This window comes from Augochlora pura, chromosome 3 (genome assembly GCF_028453695.1).
Source record: "Augochlora pura isolate Apur16 chromosome 3, APUR_v2.2.1, whole genome shotgun sequence".
Lineage (NCBI taxonomy): Eukaryota > Metazoa > Arthropoda > Insecta > Hymenoptera > Halictidae > Augochlora > Augochlora pura.
The window spans coordinates 9,695,302-9,716,445 of NC_135774.1; the positions used below are offsets into that span (position 1 = coordinate 9,695,302).

General features: G+C 45.2%; 1 protein-coding gene across 2 annotated transcripts in view; it reads left to right on the forward strand.

The window, feature by feature from the left end:
* Positions 1–2,749: 2,749 nt before the first annotated feature.
* Elk (Eag-like K[+] channel) overlaps positions 2,750–21,144 on the forward strand; it is a 42,730-nt gene continuing 24,335 nt past the window's right edge. For both annotated transcript variants that reach the window (XM_078176843.1, XM_078176844.1), the window contains exons 1-2: positions 2,750–3,043; positions 4,691–4,801. In XM_078176843.1, coding sequence (XP_078032969.1) covers positions 4,726–4,801 — 76 coding nt within the window. In that variant the 5' untranslated portion in view covers positions 2,750–3,043; positions 4,691–4,725. The remainder of the gene's footprint in view (positions 3,044–4,690; positions 4,802–21,144) is intronic.

Sequence of the window (21,144 nt, forward strand, 5' to 3'; positions counted from 1 at the left end):
AGTAGTGGAGTATCGATTATATGGACCCTGCTTCGTGACCACGCGCCGTCTGTACGCCGTGCTGCCCGGATAACCCACTGACACTGACAATTTTCGTGCAGCACAGACACTTTTTTTATCGATTATTGTTACCGTAGCCCGATGCCGTCGTCGTCGTCGTCGTCGTCGTTTTTGTCGCCGTTGTCATCTCGCCCGTGCGTTCCTAGCCACTTCTCCACCTGTGCGCAACCCTCGCGACACGAGAATCGCTCCGCGATGAATAAAACATGGGGAAAATTGCGAATCGAAGGGCCGCGTAAACTCGTATGCAACGCGGCGCACGCGAGGCCCATCTGTTTTTTTCTTTCGCGACGACCTCTGGAGATACAGCGAATATCGGGGAAAAGCGATTCGGAACAATAGATCGCGGGGCCCGAAGCCGGAGCTCGGAGGCCGACCGCCGAGAAAATGAAAAAGACAAAGGGGAGAAGAAATCGGGATGGACTTTGACCGAGCGAGCATCCGTTACAGGCGATCGATGAGTTCGGATCTTTTCCGGAAAATGGGTGGCGACCGACAAAAGCTTCTGATATTACGTGTAGGCGCAATCTGCTCCGCCGAGCGCATTCCCGCGGCCGCTTGATTCGTGCTTGAAAAATAGGCCGGCGGACTCGGATCTGCCTTTCGCGTGCGTCGCGTTTAAAGAAGCTCGCTTTTTCACCTCGGTTAAAAGCTACTGATTATCTCGAGCGAGCCGACGACGACCCAGAACAATTCGTCGACTCGCCTCGCCTCGCCTCCACTTGGCTGGCATCTCTGCCGCGGATTCCAGATTTCCATCGAATTGCATCTCCCGGGCCGCGCGCGGATCTAATTTTCCCACGTGCCGACGAAACCCATGAATTTCCTCGAGGATATCGCTTTATCGAGATGGAACAAGGCTGTGGGGTCGGAAAGACTCCCGGTGGATAAAGGCCCGAACAGAGAACATCCATTTCGAGGGTACGCCATGGTTTTTCATCAAGGAAGAACCACCCTCTCGCGTCGTTTCACCAGGCCGCGTCGCGACGACGGGGCTCGCTCGCGTCACCGGCAGTCGTCGCCGCGTATCGTTCGATGCACAATCTTGGAAACGGAGCGACGAAGATTTTTCTACAGTCGATCTATATCGGGAACGCCTACAGATTGCATGCCCTGTTCACGAGGAACTAACACGCGAATACAGTCATCGACCCCCTCCGGCGCGGCCATATTCTACAATACTACGAAACTGACCTGAGTTAACGTTTCATTCAGCATACATGCGCGTCCGCTTGCACGGACAGGCGGCCGCCGCCGCCGCACCGCCAGTAGAAAAAAGTCGATGAAACCGTGCACGAAATCACCGCGATGCTAATTCCGCAGGATTTCCATCCGCGGCAGCATTATTTCGCTTATCGCGGCGTTTATAGCCGGGCCGATGTTTCGCGCCGGCCCGATCGATCGCCGCTGATAAACGATCGAAATTGTATCCGCGGGCTCGCGAACTTCTCGCAACCGTTTTTCCGATCCCGGCCACGGTTTTTTCTTTCTCGCGAGCGTTCCGCAGTCGCGCACGATTTTCGCGCGGAAGCCGCTTAAACGGATCAAAATCTTACGGCGACACACCGTGAAAATCGTTGGGATATTCCCGACCGAGAGAATTCGCGTTCCAAAAGGTACAATGAATTCCTTAATGCCGGCAAATACGCGACAGTATAACCTCCTCTGCGTAGCTCTGCTCGATGGCCGCGGATATCAAATATCCTCGGATATCGAGCAGTTTCATAACGGTCCCGGTACGCGTTACGTGCGCGACGTTCGATATTATCCTACGGTCCGTTTCATCCCGGTTCTTCGAGTTTCTTTCGGAACCAGCTGTTTCGCTTCGGCTGCCAGCGAGAAACGAGTCGAGCCGGAATTTAGAGTCGGCCGGGTGCGGATGATAATGCGGTGTCGCAGAAACGGACGATTTTAAAACGGCACTGTTCTGCATACGTCGCCGGTCCCCGAACCGTCTCGAAAGTGGTTCGTCGAGGATATTCTACCTCCGCGGGTTCGTAAAGCCGCGACGAGTTAACGTCCATCATAATCTTTTACCGTCGTCTCCGCGACTTGGAAACGGCTCCGCGAGATTACGCGCACGCATTCGCATTATCGCTCGTCGTCCGCGAAACGTCGAATCGCGCGACACCCGGTGGAAATAGTCGAGGAAGATCGTTATTAGCCAGAGTACATTTCACTTTCCACCAGGCGGAAGGAGCCGTCGTTTGCTTGCCTTCCCTGATCGATGGATCGCAAACAGCGAACGATCAAACGGTCCTCCCCTAATTACATAGGCCCGTAACCGCGCGTAGGATGTCATCCGTTTTTCAGGCTGGACGGGACGGGACGGGAGGGATCGTGTCCGTAGGCGGAATATCGTCCAAGACTTTTGCTGGTCCCAGAACGCGTTTGATCCTCGCCTCGGTGTCTTGACCCTGTTTCATGGCTGGCGGTACACACGCGTTTGGGAATAATCAGCGCGCGTGCGTGTGCAGGTTACACAGTTCTGTGCCCGTGTTCTTATCGGCATACAGCCCCGTCCTCGGCTGCACGTACAGGGGCGCGTGGGTGTGCGCGCGTATACCTTCAACGCTTTACCACATGTTGCGCCTTGGTGCGCGAAGCGCAAGTCAGCCAGGAGCCCGGGCCATCAGGATAGAGAGAATCTCTCCCCTCGGCTCGGTCAGTTACGCGAGTACCAGCGAGCGTTCCGCGTGTCCCGAGTTCGAACCTCGTAGCCGATGCGTTCCTCGCGATAATACGAAGTCAACTCGCAGAAATCGGAATCGGGACTTGGACCGGGACCGGGAACCGAGCGCTCTCGATCACTCGCACCGCTTCTCGACGCGACCGGGTGTGCTACTTTCTCGATTTCTTTTTTTTTTTGTGTGCGACGATTGCGTGCCCCAAGACCCAGGATATCAGGATAAAAACCAGGAGTAATGTTCCCGACGATGCCTAACATGCTCAGCCACTGAGCCACCACTTTTTTCTCGAGAAGGTCTGTAACCGCGATCAACCGTCAACGATCGACTCTCGCGTTTCACGCTCCGTCGACGCTCCCATTAAAAAGCCGCGAACCCATTTGACCGATGAAATCGCTCGCAGACGTGCCTCCGTCGCGCATCGCGAGCATGCTTCTCGCGGTTTTTTTATCGGGAACTCGGACCCCGGCGAGCGAAACGGCAGCAGTTTTATCCGTGACATCGAACTCGTTGCTACGACGCGCGTCGTTCGCCGTGATCTTGGTAAATTACTCGCTCCGGACAGAACGGAATTCAGGGAAAGAATAGATGTTCCATACGATGGCCCCGCACACGATTCGTATTTCCGACGGTAACGCGCGAGAACGGCGTCGTTTGACAAACGATTCCTACGGAGGAAGAGCACGGGAATGTATCGCGAGACGTCCTATACGGTGTCCTCCTCCTCCTAGCACCTGTTACATTGCTGGCATCTCCGCGTATCCGTCTTGCTGGCGAAATTGGATAGAGAACGCGCGGCGGGCATCCTCGTGCACGCGGGCGAACGGACGAAACAACGCGACGCACGGTCGGATCGGCCGTAAAAACGCGAGAGTAATCGCGCGGACCGAAACCGCGGATTAAAACGAACATTTTCGAAGAGCACAACTCCGGAAACGCGATTTCAACGGGTTTCCAATCTATCCGGCTGGCCCCCGAAGATTTTTTTGCACGGCCGTTTGAACTTTTCTGCGAGCAGGCCGACGATTAATCGAATCGGGGTCGTTCGAAACGTTCGGTCGTTCCGCGCGCCGTTTTGCACAGTAGTCGAAAATGTTTCTGCTTTTTTCCATCGATTTTCCAATGCAATTCGCGAGAAACACGGTTAATAACGTTTTAACGCGCGACGCATAACGTTTCCAGAAATATTGCCCGAGCGGGGCAACGCGTCGTTTAAATTGCGATCGTCGGCGGCCGCGTCGCCGAAGGACATTCAATTATAACGTATAATGGCAACGGCTATCTCCGAGAATGTATCTTGAATGAAGGAAAAGTGTAACTTCGGTTGGATTAATTCCAGGAATCAAGAATACCATTGAGCTACGCGTTCAACAATAGAACTGTCCAATAATGAAAAGCTATGAATATCGTCGACTTTCCGGGGGCTTCTGAACGGGACCGGTGTTTTCTGTAAATGCGTTTCTGCGGGCCGCCGCGTACGGAATCCCGCGGGGGGAGGCGATACACGAGCGGGCGAAATTACCACGAATTATTTTACGAGCGTGTTAAATAAAAAAAAAATGCCGCCGGTCTAAAAATAGCCCGGAGTCCCGCGGCGCGCGGCGTTGCTTAGCCCGTAATCATCTATCACCGCAACGCCGCGCTTGTGCTGCACGCAATCCTTTATTTTCATTTGGACCACTGACCTACCTATCGAAAGACTTCGCCTTTTTCTCGTTGCATAAATTTCCGGGCGGGCGCGACTCACGCTCGCACCAGCGAGAGGCAATTTCTATTTCGGCACCGGTCCGTGAGAGCTCCGCGCGTGCACTCGAAACGCGTCGACGGAGCGTAATTAATTCGTAAGTTTGACGCGTGTACCCGGAGCGGCGCGGTACAACGCAACGCGAAACAACGCTGACCGTTGTTAATCCGCAACGAACGTTTGCTCTCGGTTTTTGCAGATTGGAGCGCCTGACAGCGCGGCGGGGCGGCCCCAATGCCGGTCAGGAAGGGCCTCCTCGCCCCACAGAATACTTTCCTAGATACGATCGCGACCCGCTTCGATGGAACCCGTAAGTATTATCGACGGCGAAAACCGTTCAATTAATTTCTTAGATTGAAAAGGTGGCTCGCGGGAGCAGCCGCGTTTAATGGCCGATTAAGGGAGGACTCGGTTGGCTCGAACCGTTGAAACATCTGTGGTTCTTAAGAATTTTTTTACCGGCTACTATAAGTCAAACTTTTTAAAACTTTCCAAAGTTATTTTACAACTTTTCGTCAGCGCGGTGGAATTTCGTTTGGCGCAACGAAATTTTCAGCAATGCCCAATTCGACGAACCTCTGTCGCGGTCTTATTATTTGGACTACTCCCGAGCGTTGCTCCAATTATGTGAACACCTGGGATTTAAATACTGTTAGCCTTTGAGCTTTAAATTCATTTATTTGTAAGCGAACTCAGGTTATTTGCACGAAAAATTATATCTAACGAGGGCAATTAGTAGTACGAACTACTCGCCTCTCACCTAGTTCATATATACGAAGTTCTATTATTCCTAAAATTTTCTTTAAAAACAATAATGTTAATGCCGTCGATGAGCTAAGAAATTTGCTGAAACAGTGATAAATTGAGAAGATATTTCTAGTGAAAAAGATCGATGTAGTTATACAAAAAGACTACTAATAACTTGATATATTTATGAGTGTATTCAGTTCACCGGCGATGGTGGAGTATTATCTAATTAAAAAGTGCTTGGAGAACCCAATCGATCAAAACGAAAAAAAAAAAAGTTATGGTTATATGAAACTTCCCGCAGCCAGAGGCTAATCTGTTACACAGCAACACTTCTGTTTCCTCGTTAAGCTCATTTTGCTGCATTTGTTGTCTGCGAGCTGTTCGAGCCTCTTTCGTTGCGCTTAGTCGGCGACGCATTTGCCTTGTCATTTACTGGGCGCCGTAAGCGTCGGCGAAAAATGTAAATTGGTGTCCAGCAGTGACGTGTAAAATATGCATATTACACTTAAAATGGTGTACCTTTGAAATGAAAGTACACCTTTCGCTGAAGATACCTGCGACAGTGAACGCGACGATTTCCACAATCTTTACGTAGGACTAAAATGTTTCGCAATAACCGTCTCGAAATAGGGTGCTTCTCTCGAAGGGCTCGTTTTACGTTTAATAGATCGCTAATTGGAACTCGTTGCTAGTCGTGTATATGATGACTCATACCTGCCTCGATAAGCATTTTCCGAGATTCCGTGTAACGAGCACGAAACGCGTTCTCGCACCGCGTCCTGATATCAGCGCGACACGTTTCTGCTTCAGAAGCTGATCCGACCGAAATACTTCGACTTTCGATTTAAAACTTTGTAACCCTATTCCGCGACCAGCATTACCATAGAATTATGCAGAAAACGAGATCGAAAATTCGTTCTCCGCCCATTCGGCCGAGCGTGGCCGGTTAATTCCGCCGTCGAGGGTTCAAAAGCGTCCGCGGCTCTCTAATCGGGAATAAACTTTCCGTGTCTGTGGATCCGCGACGGGCATAAATAAAACCGAAGCGGCGCAGCATCGGATCGAATTCCGGTCACGCCGCAGATCCGGTCGAACAACCTCTCCTGTTTCCCGTAAAACTTTTCCCGTAGGTGCGAAAAGGAGCGACGAGTCGCGCACCGTTTGGTCCTTCCGATTAGCCTCGATCCCCGCGTCCGTCGGCGACCCTCGTTTGCGCGTCGTCGGCCGGGAACGAGACGATTTATCAATAGAGAGAGCCTCGGCTAAATCCCGGTGATTCCGCGAGAGCAGGAGCAGGATTCGCGATCGATCCTGTCTCTGCGCGCCTGCCCGCCCACGGGGATCGATCTTCGCACGCGTGCACGCTCACGCTCGTGAACGGCGCGCGGCGCGCGGCGGGACCGATTGTTCCATTGGTCCGAAGAAATTTCGGCGTTTCCCGATCGTCGACGGACAGGGACGCGATTCAAACGGCTGTTTGGCTTCCTATTGGCACTTCCGTCACACAATGTCTAACATGATTCGCAGCATGCCGCGCGTCGCTATTTACCAGTCGCTCGATCAACCTGAAAATTAATAGCTGCGGGAACGTCTCCCGATACGCGTGACACGCGCGTTCACGTCGTCGGGCTAATTCGTACACCGATATTGTACCTGGGGCCGCGCTAACAGCGGCCGGGGCCGAATTGTCTGCGGACCAATCCCGAAACAGCTTCAACTTTCCATCGCGATATACACGTATCTGCCGCGGCAGCGGGTCTAATGGGGTTCCAAGAGACATTGAAAAGAACGATCGAAACGAGATCGCCGTTCCGCTAACAACAATGCCGGCAATCTTCGTGTCTTCCTCGGGGACGGGAACTTAGTTATCTTCGAGCTCTCCCTTCCTGACGGAGATAACCGTGGACTCGGAGCTAGAGCCAACGGCAACAAGAACGACAGTTAATCCGAACTGTTGCTAACGGTTCCAACAGAGATCCCTCTGCTCTCCCGATCCCCGATAAAAACGAGAAATACGGAATCAGGCATCAACGGGAACACGCGGACGTTTAATAGGAGGTTCCGATCCAGGATGCTGGATGGATCATTTTTAGGATTCTTTTTCTTAACAAAGGCAGGAGAGATGATAATCTCGGGGTTCGACCTATTATTATACAGGACGATCCATGTAACTTGCAAAATATGCATTGGGTATCCAATCTTTCAATACAAAAGTTGCGTAATTTAAAGAGGCATAGTATGTAGTACATTAATTTTTTATACATTAAGCTGTTAAGGAATTTTGGAGGTCCATTTTCTTTTTTTGAATGGAATACTATATTTTGTGTAACAGAGTATGAAAGAATGTTGAATTTTGAGTAAAAAAGTATTGATCTTGATTAACCCTAAACCTAATAGTTATCGAGTAATTTCGCTCTATTTTGTGAAAATTTTCTGCATTTTTTGATATTACGTGAAGAAAATGTTTAATACAATTTTTTAATTTATTCAATTATCGAGATTAGACGGACGTTTTTCCATAGGGGTTGTCGAAATATTCTCTTTGCACGGTGGAACTTTTAGCTCTGTCGCTGTAAAGTTAAAAGCTAAAGACCAAATTTATTCTTAAACTGCATATTTCCGAAGCAATAAATCTAAGAAATATATTTTTAATCCCTCTCTGGCACTTTAAAATCGAACGTCATTTTCGTTTTATAAATTCGATTCCACATTTCTTAAAAGTGAGTAAAGTTGAAGGAACTCGGAATATTAACGCCGTTGTAATCGAGTGACGTTTCTAAAAGCGTGACTGTTGCATGAATCGCAGAATTCAATTTCCTATGTCTAAAATGCACCAAGTTATATACATAAACCGCGGATTTGATATAAAATAAGAATCGTCTGGATCGATTAAAAGAAATAGAAACTAAAAAGCGAGTTCAATTAATATTTAGTGGTTTCGATAGATTTAAACATCGCGTTCACATTTACAAATTCATCTTTTTATCAAATGGATTTTAATTCACCCGAAGTTATAAATGCAAAAATCCGCAGTCTAATTACACAAAATGAATATACTGTATCGCAAAGTACTGCAAAGAGTAAAATATTCACTTTCCGCGGAAAATTATATTCTTTGACCAAAAAAAAAAAATGGTTTGCCTAAATTGGTCGGTTAGTTTTCGAGATATTCGTCCCGCTAATTCGAAAAGCGATGTTTCGAGGAAAACGCATTAAACGTACCGGCGCGATGGAAAATGCTCTCGCGGCAATTTTCAGCAATTTGAACATTTCCTTCCAAACACATATCCCCGCGGCCTCGCGAACCTCGAAAAACGGAAATAAAAGGTCTTTCATTTTTCAAAGTTCTCGTCCGGAACCTGGCCTTAACGAACCGGCGGACTCGCCGCGTCTATTCGATTCGACCCCTCGTCCACCTATTTGATCAACGACACCGAGCCATTTTTTTTCTCGAACGAGCACGGCGTACGGCCTTAGCCGGCCGAATCCTCCGGAGATCCGGTCTTAGACGGTGACTTAACCGTCGGGTAGAAAGTTAAGAATCCACCGATACCGATAGAAACTCCGGGCCAACAAACCGAGGAAAACTAATTACGAGAAAAGGGACCGCGGATTCGTCGTCGTCGTCCTCGTCGTCCCTGCTCCTTCCCCTCTCTACCTCCTCTAAGTAACGTACGGGAGCGTTGCGCCCTTGGGAAGAACAGGACTCGCTTTTTTCCCCCCCCCCCCCCCCCCCCCCCCCGCCTCTTTTCGAGCCGCTGACGAAATTGCATTCCCCTCCCCCTGGTCCGACCATAATCTCCGACAGCAGGCACATTTCGATTTAAGTCGGGGAATATTCGCTTGGAACCGGCTAATTTGTAATACGCTGTCCCGACACCTGGCTTGCGCAACGCCGTACGTCGTGATCCGCCTAACTAGTAAGTATTCATTTCGAAGGGACACTTGGACCACTCGGAGGCTAAGGCGATTAAAGTATCGCGCGGGCTCGCTCTAATTCCCGGAGCACCGGCGGTCGAAACTACTCGGCGGTATCGATCGGCGGTGGGGGAGGCGGTCGTCGTCGTTTTCTATCGGTCGCGAAACCAAGGAAATTTACCGGCAATTAACCGAAACGTTTCTAACAATCCCGTCTGCTAATCAGCCGCGTTATCCGAGCACACCGTCAAACTCGATTAACCCGATCGAACGCAGAATCGCGTTTCCGCCCGGTTCGAGTAACTTAGAGCTGTGATCGAGTACTTGCTTGTTTACCGCACTTACGGGACGATCTCCTGTCGCTGTAGCGCGACGCGATGTCTCCTCGCGCTGCGAGAGGATCCCGGGACCCCGGAATTACGCCATTACGCACGATCTCGGTGTTCCATCAAATACCCTCGAGTATTTTCTCTTCGAGCTGCCGTCGCTCTAACCCCGGGAAAAGATAACCGTGTCGTTCATCCTCCTCCTGCATAATATAATAGAGAGGAGACAGAGCGAAAGCCGCGTACTCTCTCTCTATGCCGACACAGCCGTCGGGATTTCTCGCTGCGTGGAGAAACACTGGATTTACGCGAGCGTGTAATCAACTGGATTTTTCCGGACGACGCAGAGGCAGCGCGAGCCTCGCGTCCGTGAAAAGGTAGAGGCACGTGAGAGGGTGTACGAGGGGCGCAGACGGCCGCGGAAGGCGCGGATGCGGGTTCGCGACCTTCCGCGCCGCGAACGCGCCGAGCATTTCGCCGGAAGAAAAAGGGAAATAATTGCTCGTTAACGACACTCGAAGCACCTATCCGCGGATATTTTTGGCACTCTCTTTCTTTCTTCGAGGCGTGTTTGGCGCGTCGCCAACTGGGCTAAAGGATGGTTGACGACTGTTCAAACACTCGTTTGTCTTTGCTGACCAAGACTCGTCGAGGACCAATTGGAATATTCGTTTTAGCGGAGCTTTATGCGACTATCTGCGGTCTTTTGATCGATTCCGGGGGGGACACCGGAGATAGATGCTAACGGGACGGTTTTAGATTTTTGGTAGGGGTCTCGGCTGATTTTGTAACGCGCGCAGCGCTTTGGTATACAGAAGAGAACGACGTGGAGGATTATCAACGGAGATGAACGGATTATAGCTCGTAACTGAAGGGGCTATTTTAGACTAGAATGCGCTTCATTTTGTTCTTTTCGGAGGCATTTTTTTTAATAAAGATCTTGTGTTGGTGTTGTTTATATGTATTTGTCAGTCCGTCAAGAATATTTATTAATTTAATAATTGCATAAGTTAATTATACAGTACCGCTAATCGCTTTAATAATTCTAGACTTTTTCCGTAACTCAATTCGTGCTCTGAAACGTTCAGGTTTACGTGTCGCACGACATGCCCAAAGCTTTCATTTATGCTCAGACGTCTAGATTACTATAATCTTACTTTATTATATCGTATAATATCCACATCATTTACTTTATCATTTTTCTTTTTCTCGTTTACGCTCTGCTTGACTGTTGTTTTATTTTTGTAATTTATGTAACAAAGGGGTTCAATCTCGTTAAGATTATGTCAAGATTTGTCTCTTATTATATTTTTGTAATTTAGATAATAAAGGGTTCAATCTCATTAAACGAATAAATATTATTATTGTTATAGTTATTTAAAAACTTTAAGAACGAGAAGTAGTCGAAATTGGTATGATTTTAGCTGTTCTATTCGTTCGAAACAAAATACCAAGAAATTTTACTATCGCATTGACTATCGATAATTAAGAAAAATGGTACAATTTTAAAGTGGCAATATTCACTTTTTTCAGCTTTTTAACTTCAACAGGCTAAAAATTAGTGACGTGAAAATAATCCAACGTGGGTGAAATAGGTTGAGTAGATCTTGAGATATCATAGCAATAAATTAAAATGGCATAGTTTTAGGTTTTCCCACCATTCAAATAAACATCAAAAAACAATTAATCTACCAACCTAGAACCATAGAGAAAACCTTGCTTTTGTTAAAGGGAGGCACTGAATTTCCATTTCTCTTGTCGTTCTGCATGGATCACGATGTGTTTTTATTCCTTTTTGCAGCCTATGCACTATATCGTATATTATTGCTATCGGTTCAGACAGATCGTTAAAATAGCTTCGTATAACTTTGTCAATTTATCGAACACAATAATATCGTTTGATAGAAATATTTTCACGAAATGAAATTGAAAAAAGTAGGTTTTTCGGTGGTTCTATACAAGAATAAACATTTGAATATCTTACACTCTGTCGGAAGTAGCTGTAAGCGCCGAAAAATTTACTGTGTTCCAGTTACAATTCACCTTCATGAGAATCCTATTCGTGCAACTGCGTCGATTGTACAGAGATCGATAGAATTTCTGTAGGAGAATAGATTTTCTTCTACGAGTCAAACGCGACTCGAGTGCTCGAAAAAGGGCACCGATTACAGGGGGGACTGTTCACATCAGCATTCAATGTCCGGTAGGCAAATAGCACGCCGTGCTACGATCGTCCTTGCTCAAGAGATGTAAGATTCACTTGACCCAGGATAGGAGGGCCATGATTGTCAAAGGACACCGGGAAACTAGCAGCCTAGCAATCAGGCGTGAAAGTTTATGTAGCACATGTTCTATGCTAGTCATTTGATAATGACGGTGTAGCGGAGGTAGTTGTTGCAAAATTCCTATTTATCGAATAAGACGTATTCTATTTTATTATTATTTTTATTTTATTATCCATAAGATGAATTAGGCTAAAGAATTATAATAAGATCAATAATTTCGAAAAGTGAATTAATACAAGCAAGGAATTCTATTTATACAAAATATTTAAAAAACATATATATATATATAAATAAAATGCGTTAAAACAGGTAGTTGCTGCTATTAAACAAAACGAATTTGTAACTTAATATCGAGATTGAAATTTTTCATAATTTATGCATGAAATATTTATTTTTCTCGAAATACCCGAATATTAATGAGAAACGACAATGTGATAAACTTAATTAAATAGGTATTGTATTAATAAGTGTTATTACAAGACAAAAGTTATTTAATTTAATTTAACATATTTATATATGCAGGTAACTCCCATCTTTTACAGTACAGAACTAAAAATTACTATTAATACAATAGATAATCTGTCAATCATCGACTTAAGGGGAACAGTTTATATAAACTCATTTTGAATTTTGTAATATTGGCCACTATTGTCGTTATCAATTAGAAAAATTCTGCAAAAAGAATAAGAATCCGCACTAAACGAGCAGAATCAGATCCTAAAGCATATCTATATCATTAATCGCGAGGAAATGGCGAATCGTTTCGCAGAATAAGTGTGATACCAGAACCGCGTAGGTTAATCAAAGCAAAAGAATAAAGAAATAGTATCGCGACGAAAAATTAATGAAAGCGACCGCTGAGACGGGCGACTAGAATGCGTGAAACGAATTGCTCGGTACCCGTCTAGGTACGCGGAAAACGCAGTTGCACCGCGCCGGTGTAACAGGGGCGATAACGATCCGGCGCGACGCGACGGTTACGAATTTTGATAAAAACAGCCAGCCGGTTATTTATCCGCACGCGAAACTTGCGTCGCGACGCCGCGGCGTCGTGTTCGAATAGGGTCTGCCGAAGGGCTACGCGGAGCCGACCCTCCTCCTGCACGCCTTCGACCTTCCACCTTCTGTGTACCGCCTGCCGCTCGGGGCGCATGAATTCCGAGTGATACGCTCTCCCTAGTTTTATCATCGAGTCCGTCGACCCCAGACGAACCATGGAATATTAATCTAACATCGACGCCGCGAAAATCGACCTTATTCTAACTGCATACATATTTGCGAACGCCGATCCCGCACCGCGCTCAATTCTACCGCGGTCTATATCTATAACGCGAGGGTCGGTACGTGTATCCAATTCGATCCACGTATGAAATATTAATAACTCTATGCGAGAATATATCGGCGTAATGCTTATCCGTGTTTAATTCATCGGCGAACCAAAGATTAAACCATGCAAATTATTCGATCGACGGCCATTCAAATTTCGCATCGACCGCATTTCCATTTTTTTTTTTTTTTTATCCGACCGTACGATCCCCGCCACGCATACATATGTATGCATGTATCCCGAAGAAAACAATGGATATAACGGCGGGGCCGTGGAAACGCGTTGCCGCGAACACACCAACGAAACACACGGGACAAGTATCTCTTGTTTCATGACCTTAATTGAGGATCATTAATTTCTTCTTAATGATCGATCGGAGCACTCTTCGTTAATTATTCTCCTTCAGAGTCTCACGCCTGGATGTGTTCATACAACGTTGCCCGCCTCCGCGCCACGACCGGGGGGGAGGGGGGAGGGGACCGTCCGCAATTCCGGCGAGCGACAAACGATGGAGTGGATTACAATCGCGGGAATATTATGCAGAAATGACGGGCAGACCTTGCGCAGGGACCGGAGCGTGTCCCCGGGTGTACGCGTCGCTAGAAATTTGGCCAATTGTATCGCATCCGATCAGCGCGGGCGATTAATTACCCGTTCGTTTGTCTATTAAATTCGATAATCCGAGATTTACGTCGCTCCTCCGCTGCCGCGAGCACACGTAAGCCCAGAATTCAATGTAGGCTAGTGGAGCCGCTTACCATGGGGCGACCAATTTCGGCCATGTTCCCGGAATAATTTACTTTGTATCAATAGAATAAGACACGTTAAATTCGTATATTCCTTTGTTTTCTTATTCCTTTATCATCAAATGTTTCTATTCTGTCATTTCGTTCATCTTTCTGTTTTAAACTTTATTTCGTTTATTTCTGATTGAAAAAATTTAATATGTCTGGTTAGAGACATTATCTGCTAGAGTAGTAGCATTGAGATATATATATAATTAACCTCATATTTATTAGGTAAAACAGAAATTGTTTCTTGTAATAATTTTAGTAAGAAAACAGCGTGGCGATATTATTACGTTCTTCGCGCATATTTACAATTTTATATTCCAGCTATAGATTTTTGCCAATAAAGCATAAAATCCGGTCTATTAATGACGATTCGACCGTAAATAGATAAAATAAGATAAAAACACGGAGTTCTTTTACGGCGAATAATAAACGAAAGACACGGGAATTGGTCGACGCACAGTAACCAGGCCCCGGTGGCCTACGTTTTGTAGCCGGCTGGCCGACCGCGTTTCGAAGGTTGCTGCCACGGACGTTTTCTCTCCTTCGACAATTAAAATTTTGAGTGCCTCGAGATAAGCGCTGGTCCAATTTGGACGATATTCCGCGGCGGAACTTGCGCGAAGTTTTGCGCAAGTTTTAGCGGGTAGGTACTTCGTTTCGCGAAACAGAATAGTCCGGCGAGAGGGCGGGAAAGTAACTGCGGACGTCGAGTGGCAACTAAGAGGAGAATAAGAGGGGTCAAGAAATCTCTTTGCCCGCGCCGAATGACCTATTTATACTTCACGGTTATCTCCGAGCATTTATTTGGCTCTGGTTTGTCGGCCAGAAAAAAGAAATCGATAATCGCCGTGGCAGCGGCGGTGGCTCGCGGAGAGGCCGGAGAGAGGCCGTGGCAATTTCGCGAGGGAAGGCTGTGGAGATTTGAAAAAACGAAACGCTCTTGTCGTGGAACACGCTATTTATCTGCGACCGCCCCCGGGGAGCAGTCCAGGCGGCAGAGAGCAAAGAAAAAAGCACCGGCGGGCGCCTAGAGAACCGTTCTCACGAATTCTCCGCGCGGCATCATCGAACCGACGAGTTTTCCAGACGCGAGACAGAAGCCGCGCCGGTGCCTCGAGGTCTGTGCATGGAACCTGTTTCCCTTTCAAGTAGTAACGACCAAGCAAACGTCAGGCCGAGGAATCGACGCCGCTCGACGCAGCGATGCAACGTGTGATGCGCCGCGTTAAATATTTCCGCCAGCGCGCGTCCGGAGCACATACATCACGCGAGCTCGAACGAAAACGGGGATGGCGGGGATGAACAAGCTCAAACGACGAAGAAATTGGAAGCAAAGCAGAGAGAGAACTCGATACGCTCCGACAGCTTGAAAGTTCCAGTCGAACGGCGGAACGGCTATACCTGTCGCTACGTTTACACGTATATTTAACGACGATACAGGCCCGATGCACTCCCCAACGAATTCACCGGCGCATATCGCACACAGGCAACCGCGACCTCAAAACTTCCACTAATAGAAACGTTCGCCGCAAATAAATGTCGAAACGAGAACCGTTCGCTGCAGGCTTTTGTTTCGCCCGCGATACGCGGCCACGCAAGAAACCCGACAATGCACACTCGAGGTGTTGATAAGTTTAATTGCGAGCAGGCTCGCCACTTTCACGCCAGCCCGCCGACATTTTCAATTTTACAAGTTGCGGGCGCGAAAATCTCCCGGCCGGCACTCTCGCGTAGCTGCGCGCAGTGTACCTGGCCGAAACGTGGGAACGACTAGAATTTACTTAATCGATTCATGAATTAATAGATTATTAGTCAATTTCATACATTATGACTCATTGGTCACTGTTTCTCATTAAATAATTCATTGACGAACCTTTGGAGAAAATTTTTGTAAGGCAAAAAGTTGCTTCAAATGACCTCAGGAAACAATCATTTCCCAATTGTGAGTGAATTTTGGGACATCCTGTAGAACTGACATTATATCCGTCCTGTAACTATTATTTTTCCCTTCTATTCAATACATAATAAACATTTTTGGTAACCGCAGCCGCAGATCATTAGTATAGAGAAAGTATCAAATGAATGTAATTATACTTGTAATACTTATAATATCTAAATGTACTAGAATACATATATTTGTTACGTTAAATGGAAGTAATAACAGATATGCACAGTTGAAATCCATAGCTGAAAAATAACAGTTGCAGAGTCGATATAATATCTGTTCTGAAGTGTCGAAATCGAAACCGATATAATCCAAAACCGATATACATAGCGCAGAACCGATATGAGATTTTTTCGATTCTTCATAACTGTTTCAGCCAGCATAGAACAGTTTGGAACGGTTATTTCCGGAAGCTTTTCAATTCCCGTTTATAATATTCACGAGAAATAAAGAGAAACTATCGCACGAATTCCTTGCATTATACAAGGCATGTACGAATCAGACGAAACTATACAAGTCAATCCGCAATATCCGCTGCAAATCTCTGCAAACACTGCAGGATGAAAGTGTAAATTAAGAATCTGCATAATATAAAATCTTGATACTATGTGTAAATATAAAATCTTGATAATATATACAAATATAAAATCTTTACGATATGTATAAATATAAAATCTTTACGATATGTATAAGTATAAAATCTTTACGATATGTATAAATATAAAATCTTAACAAGAATATTGCCAGGATGTTGAGGCGCATTTTAATGCGATACGAGTATTATATTCGTAACGAAAACACGGGAACATTTTGTTAAATCGTGTGACAGAATGAAATTAGGAAGTAAGAATTAAATGAAATGAAAAATGGACAGCGTAAAAATGAATTTCGAGAACCGAGGGAATAATTCCGTCGGCCGCGTATCGGCGAGCACGGCAGTGAAAGCGTTAAAACGAACCGACGATAAAGTTCGTTTTCAGAAGTTGCGACCTCGGCTTCTGAATTTGGGACCGCTCCCGAGGCGGGGCAAGGTGTTTCTGCAATTTCGCCGGGCGACTTTGCGATTAATTTCGCGACACGAAATTTCAGTAGCCCGGGAACGAAACTTGGTCGGCGAAGTGGCTCCCAAGTTTTGATCGATACACGACACGGAATAAAGATACGCAGTGCCGACGCGGCGGTCTATCGCAACGCGAATCCACTTTGCCGGGCCTGTCGCACCGCCGCCCTGAAAACAGAGAGCGGGAGCGTAGATTCCGTCGTTAAACGTGCGCGGCGGGTTATACCGACACGTGAGAAAACAGCGCGCCCCACGTGCGCTGTTTCTCTAATTCGGGGTTTGATGCTGATCGGCCGATATTCCTGTCGCGTCGCGAATTTCAACCGGGGATCGCGATCGGCGCGCGTGCACAAATCCCTGTACGGGTGCAACGAAAAATCCATTCCGGCGGCCCCGCCGAGAATCGGTCGCCGTGAAAGCGGCAAATGGGAGAACTTTGATGGCGAGAAAGTGTAGACCACCGTAATTATATCGAACACCGAATTTCACTCTGTCCGGCAAGCCGCGCTCCGCGCCGGAGTTACTCGGCCCCGGCCGCCGCTGGTAATTTTCATTCGCTTAGCAACGCCCGAAGTATTAAACGGCTTAATCTGGCTCTTGCTCGCGGTAATTGCTGCGGAATTAGTTATCGCGCAACTATGTGAAAAATGCATGCAATCTGTTGCGGGATTCGCTTATTGATCGTCCAGAGACGGGGCGCAACGATTGTTCAGCGGGTTATCTTATCGGGACAGTCCGACATCGTAACGCACGATAATGACGTAGTTTCTTTCGCGCGGCGAAGATACGGCTCGTAAATCGATTCCGGAGTCATAAATTCGATTCCCATATTTTTTTTTTCCCCAGCGTAATGAAAATACACGGGAGCGCGCAACCTGCCACTGGCGGGGACAAATCGTTTGTCGTTCGCCGCAGTCGGGCGATAACGCACGGCGAATCAAGCTGTCCGACAACGAAAACCTTAAAAAAAAACTGTCCCTTTAGCGCGGCGTTGTCGAAACACAACGGATGAGTTTAGCAAACGTTTGACGTGTTCTCATCCGGAATGGAGAACCTCGAAGACACGTTTCGTTTTAATCTCTTGCCTCGGGATTTATTCTGAAAGAAGCGTACGTGCGCGAGGTATTGCGCTCGGCATAACTCTAAACGAGGAGTTATGACGAAATCAAATATTTTTATGTGTTTACATAAATCTAAAAATTATTTCATTTGTGATAGAGCAGATTGATAAAATAACGCTAATATTTAATGAAAACTGAAAGATGTCATTGCTAAGTTACAGTGGAAAAAATTCTGGATGTAACATGTTTTTCATTTTTACGATTTATCTCTAATATTCAGTCACCGTTTCAGCTTTGTAACGTTATTCGGTCGCTCGATCGTATCCAAGCCGCGCACTCCGCAGAATTCATCATCTCACTTTCTCTGTATCTATTACTCCGTTTATTGCGTATTTATTCTCTGTTCTTTGAATATAATTTGTTTGATTAACGCAAGTTCTTTTCATCCGTATTGACCATTCTCCGATACTCGAAGCCACTAAATCGTTTAAATCAATAGCTAGAGATTTCTACAAAGGTTGTTCTTAATTATTGTGAACAAGATGTACTGAGAATTTAAATTCCTTTTTAATTTTGTTTGTTTTCTAATAATTTGTTATAATTATAGTGACAGAATTTTAGGTAGCAAACGGGCAAGGGAATGTGCAAATATCGTGATCATTTTTCTGTTAACTGCTACAAGAAATTGATGTGGTTTTCCGGCATTTCAATATACGGCAAATATTGACTGTCAAATTCCAATTTGGTATACAAAATTTACGGACGTGCTGGTTATTTTTATTTATATGGTTAAATTGCTTTTTATTTATATGGTTAAATTGCTTTTTATTTTTATAACTGAATTCTACGAATGTATATCGTGTGAATAGATTTGTGGTTCAGTAGAAGTCTGAGATTTAAGGGGACATTATGTACATTATGTTAATAATTATCGACACAAAGTAACTTTTACATTTGTACTGAGATTCAAACAAAAATTTAACAATGCTTCATATTTGTATATATTTTTGTAATAAAAATAATGAAAAGTAGAAGTGTAGTGCAAATATGATATTTTGTCAAGGTTTCGTTTAGGTATCAGTAACAATGTAAAAGTTACTATGACTTTATAATTATGCGAACCTCTATATATGCATAGGTTCCACCTTGAGTGGTGAAGGTTTTGGAATTTTAAGGGGTAGCACGGTAAGCTCGGAGTTTTGAAGATGATGTGGCGAGGTAAAGGTTCGAATATGATACGCCAAGGACAAAGGTTGCGGATGAGAAGGGTCCCAATTACCGAGGTTGTACGGAGTACCACCAATTTCATTTATTTTAACGACAATCGCGGTACTACGCAAAGAATTACAAACAATAAAACCTGAATATGACATTTGATATTATATTAATAGAATAAAAACCATTTAAGTGCTGCATTTCTTTACCGTATTTTTTGAAAAAAATTATTAAAGGATATATAATATCTTATTATTATAAGGGATATACATATAAATGCTAATTTACATGAATGGTCATAATTTTAAATAGTTCATTTCCAATCGACTGAAACAGGAAGTATAAACATTGACGTTTCTCGTTCAGTTTCAGAATAAATAGAGCAGCATGTAACTGGTACACGTTTTTGAACTCTTGCAGTATTACCGACGTTCCATAATTAATGTGCATAACCTACAAATTTGTAGAAGTACCGGCTGCGTTCGTGCCTCATGTTTAATACAATTTATGTACTTCAATCATTTACTAAGTTCGATAGTTTATGCGCCAGCTAATTTAGTATAAATATATTTAAAAATCGAAATGCGAGAAAAGTTCATTTCTACGTTTTCAATCGAAAATATGTAGGAAAATGATGTCAGTATCTGAGACTCTTATCCTAAAGCTTGAAGATGAGTGAGGATGTTCGCTAAGAAGGCAGTAAAGTGACGTTGATAAAAAATATAATATTAAGATTGATAACTAGACTGCGGATTTTATGCATTTATCACAAAAATGAGTGACTGAAATATGAAATTGTTGAAGTATTTAATTATTTTATTACGCTACTTTCAACATATCAAAATAATTAAAAGAAACTATATATTTTTGTTTCATAAAATCGTCTCGGAAAATGATAACTGATTATCGTAAGAATAATAATGCCAATAATAACAATAATAAATATAATTAAATCCGAGACAGCGGGGTGAGATGTAACGTTAGCATGTTCGTGTTTAAGAGAAAACATGATGTGGGTTCCCCTTTGGCAACAGCTCGGAACGAGGCCTAAGCTCGTCGGATGGAAAGACAAGATGGTAGTAGAGCCGCGTTCGATTTCAGACGCTCGTTTCGAATAAAATTCCCATTTTTCTCGCTCCGTCCCGTGTTCCCCCGGCGGGATAACAAGAAAAATATTGGGACTCGAGACGTGATACGTCGAGCACGAGAGGAAATCACTTTGCTAAATTTGGACGTAAACCCGTTTACCGTTTCCGCTCGAACGGAAGAAAGGTTCGCGGAACGGGCATTGGAAACGAATCGGTAAGTGGCGCGGTTTTCTCTTTGTTCCGTGCCACGGCAACAATCGGCTCGCGAGACATCGCGATTTTATGTCTTCCGGCGGTGTAGACGGTCCCTCTTTTAGGAAATGAAGCAATTTTGAGGCACGTCGGCGGGAAGGTGACTCCGGCAGCTCCATTTGTCTCTCTTCACGTGCTCGAAATTTCGTAGAGGTCGGATTTAGAGGAACGCGGTACACCTCGCTGGAAATTGCAGAGTTATAATCGTCGGCTGCCTCAATCACGAGCGATAAAGTTCCCGGAGGTAACGCCTCTCTCGGCCGTTCTCTTTAAGCCGTGTCGTAGAACGATCGTTCTAAATATAACTCTTACAATATAAAATAAATACAACTGTTCAACTTTCGTATTTCTACATATTCTGCTTTCCTATGTATTCACAACTCCGGTGGAACTTCGAAATTCAGAACATTCACACTTCGCCTACCGGATGGGGAGATCTCCCACATTTACCTTAGCAACGCGTGGCCCCCTTTCTGCTCACTTCTTTTGTGCTGTCTGGAGTATTTTACAATTCATGGAGTACTTTTTCTTTATTCATAAGACACATTGTTCATTGCTCAAAATTTAATTCCCAAAAATTTTTATGCTAATCAGTATTATAATTTTTGTAAGGATTTGTAAGGAGTACGGAT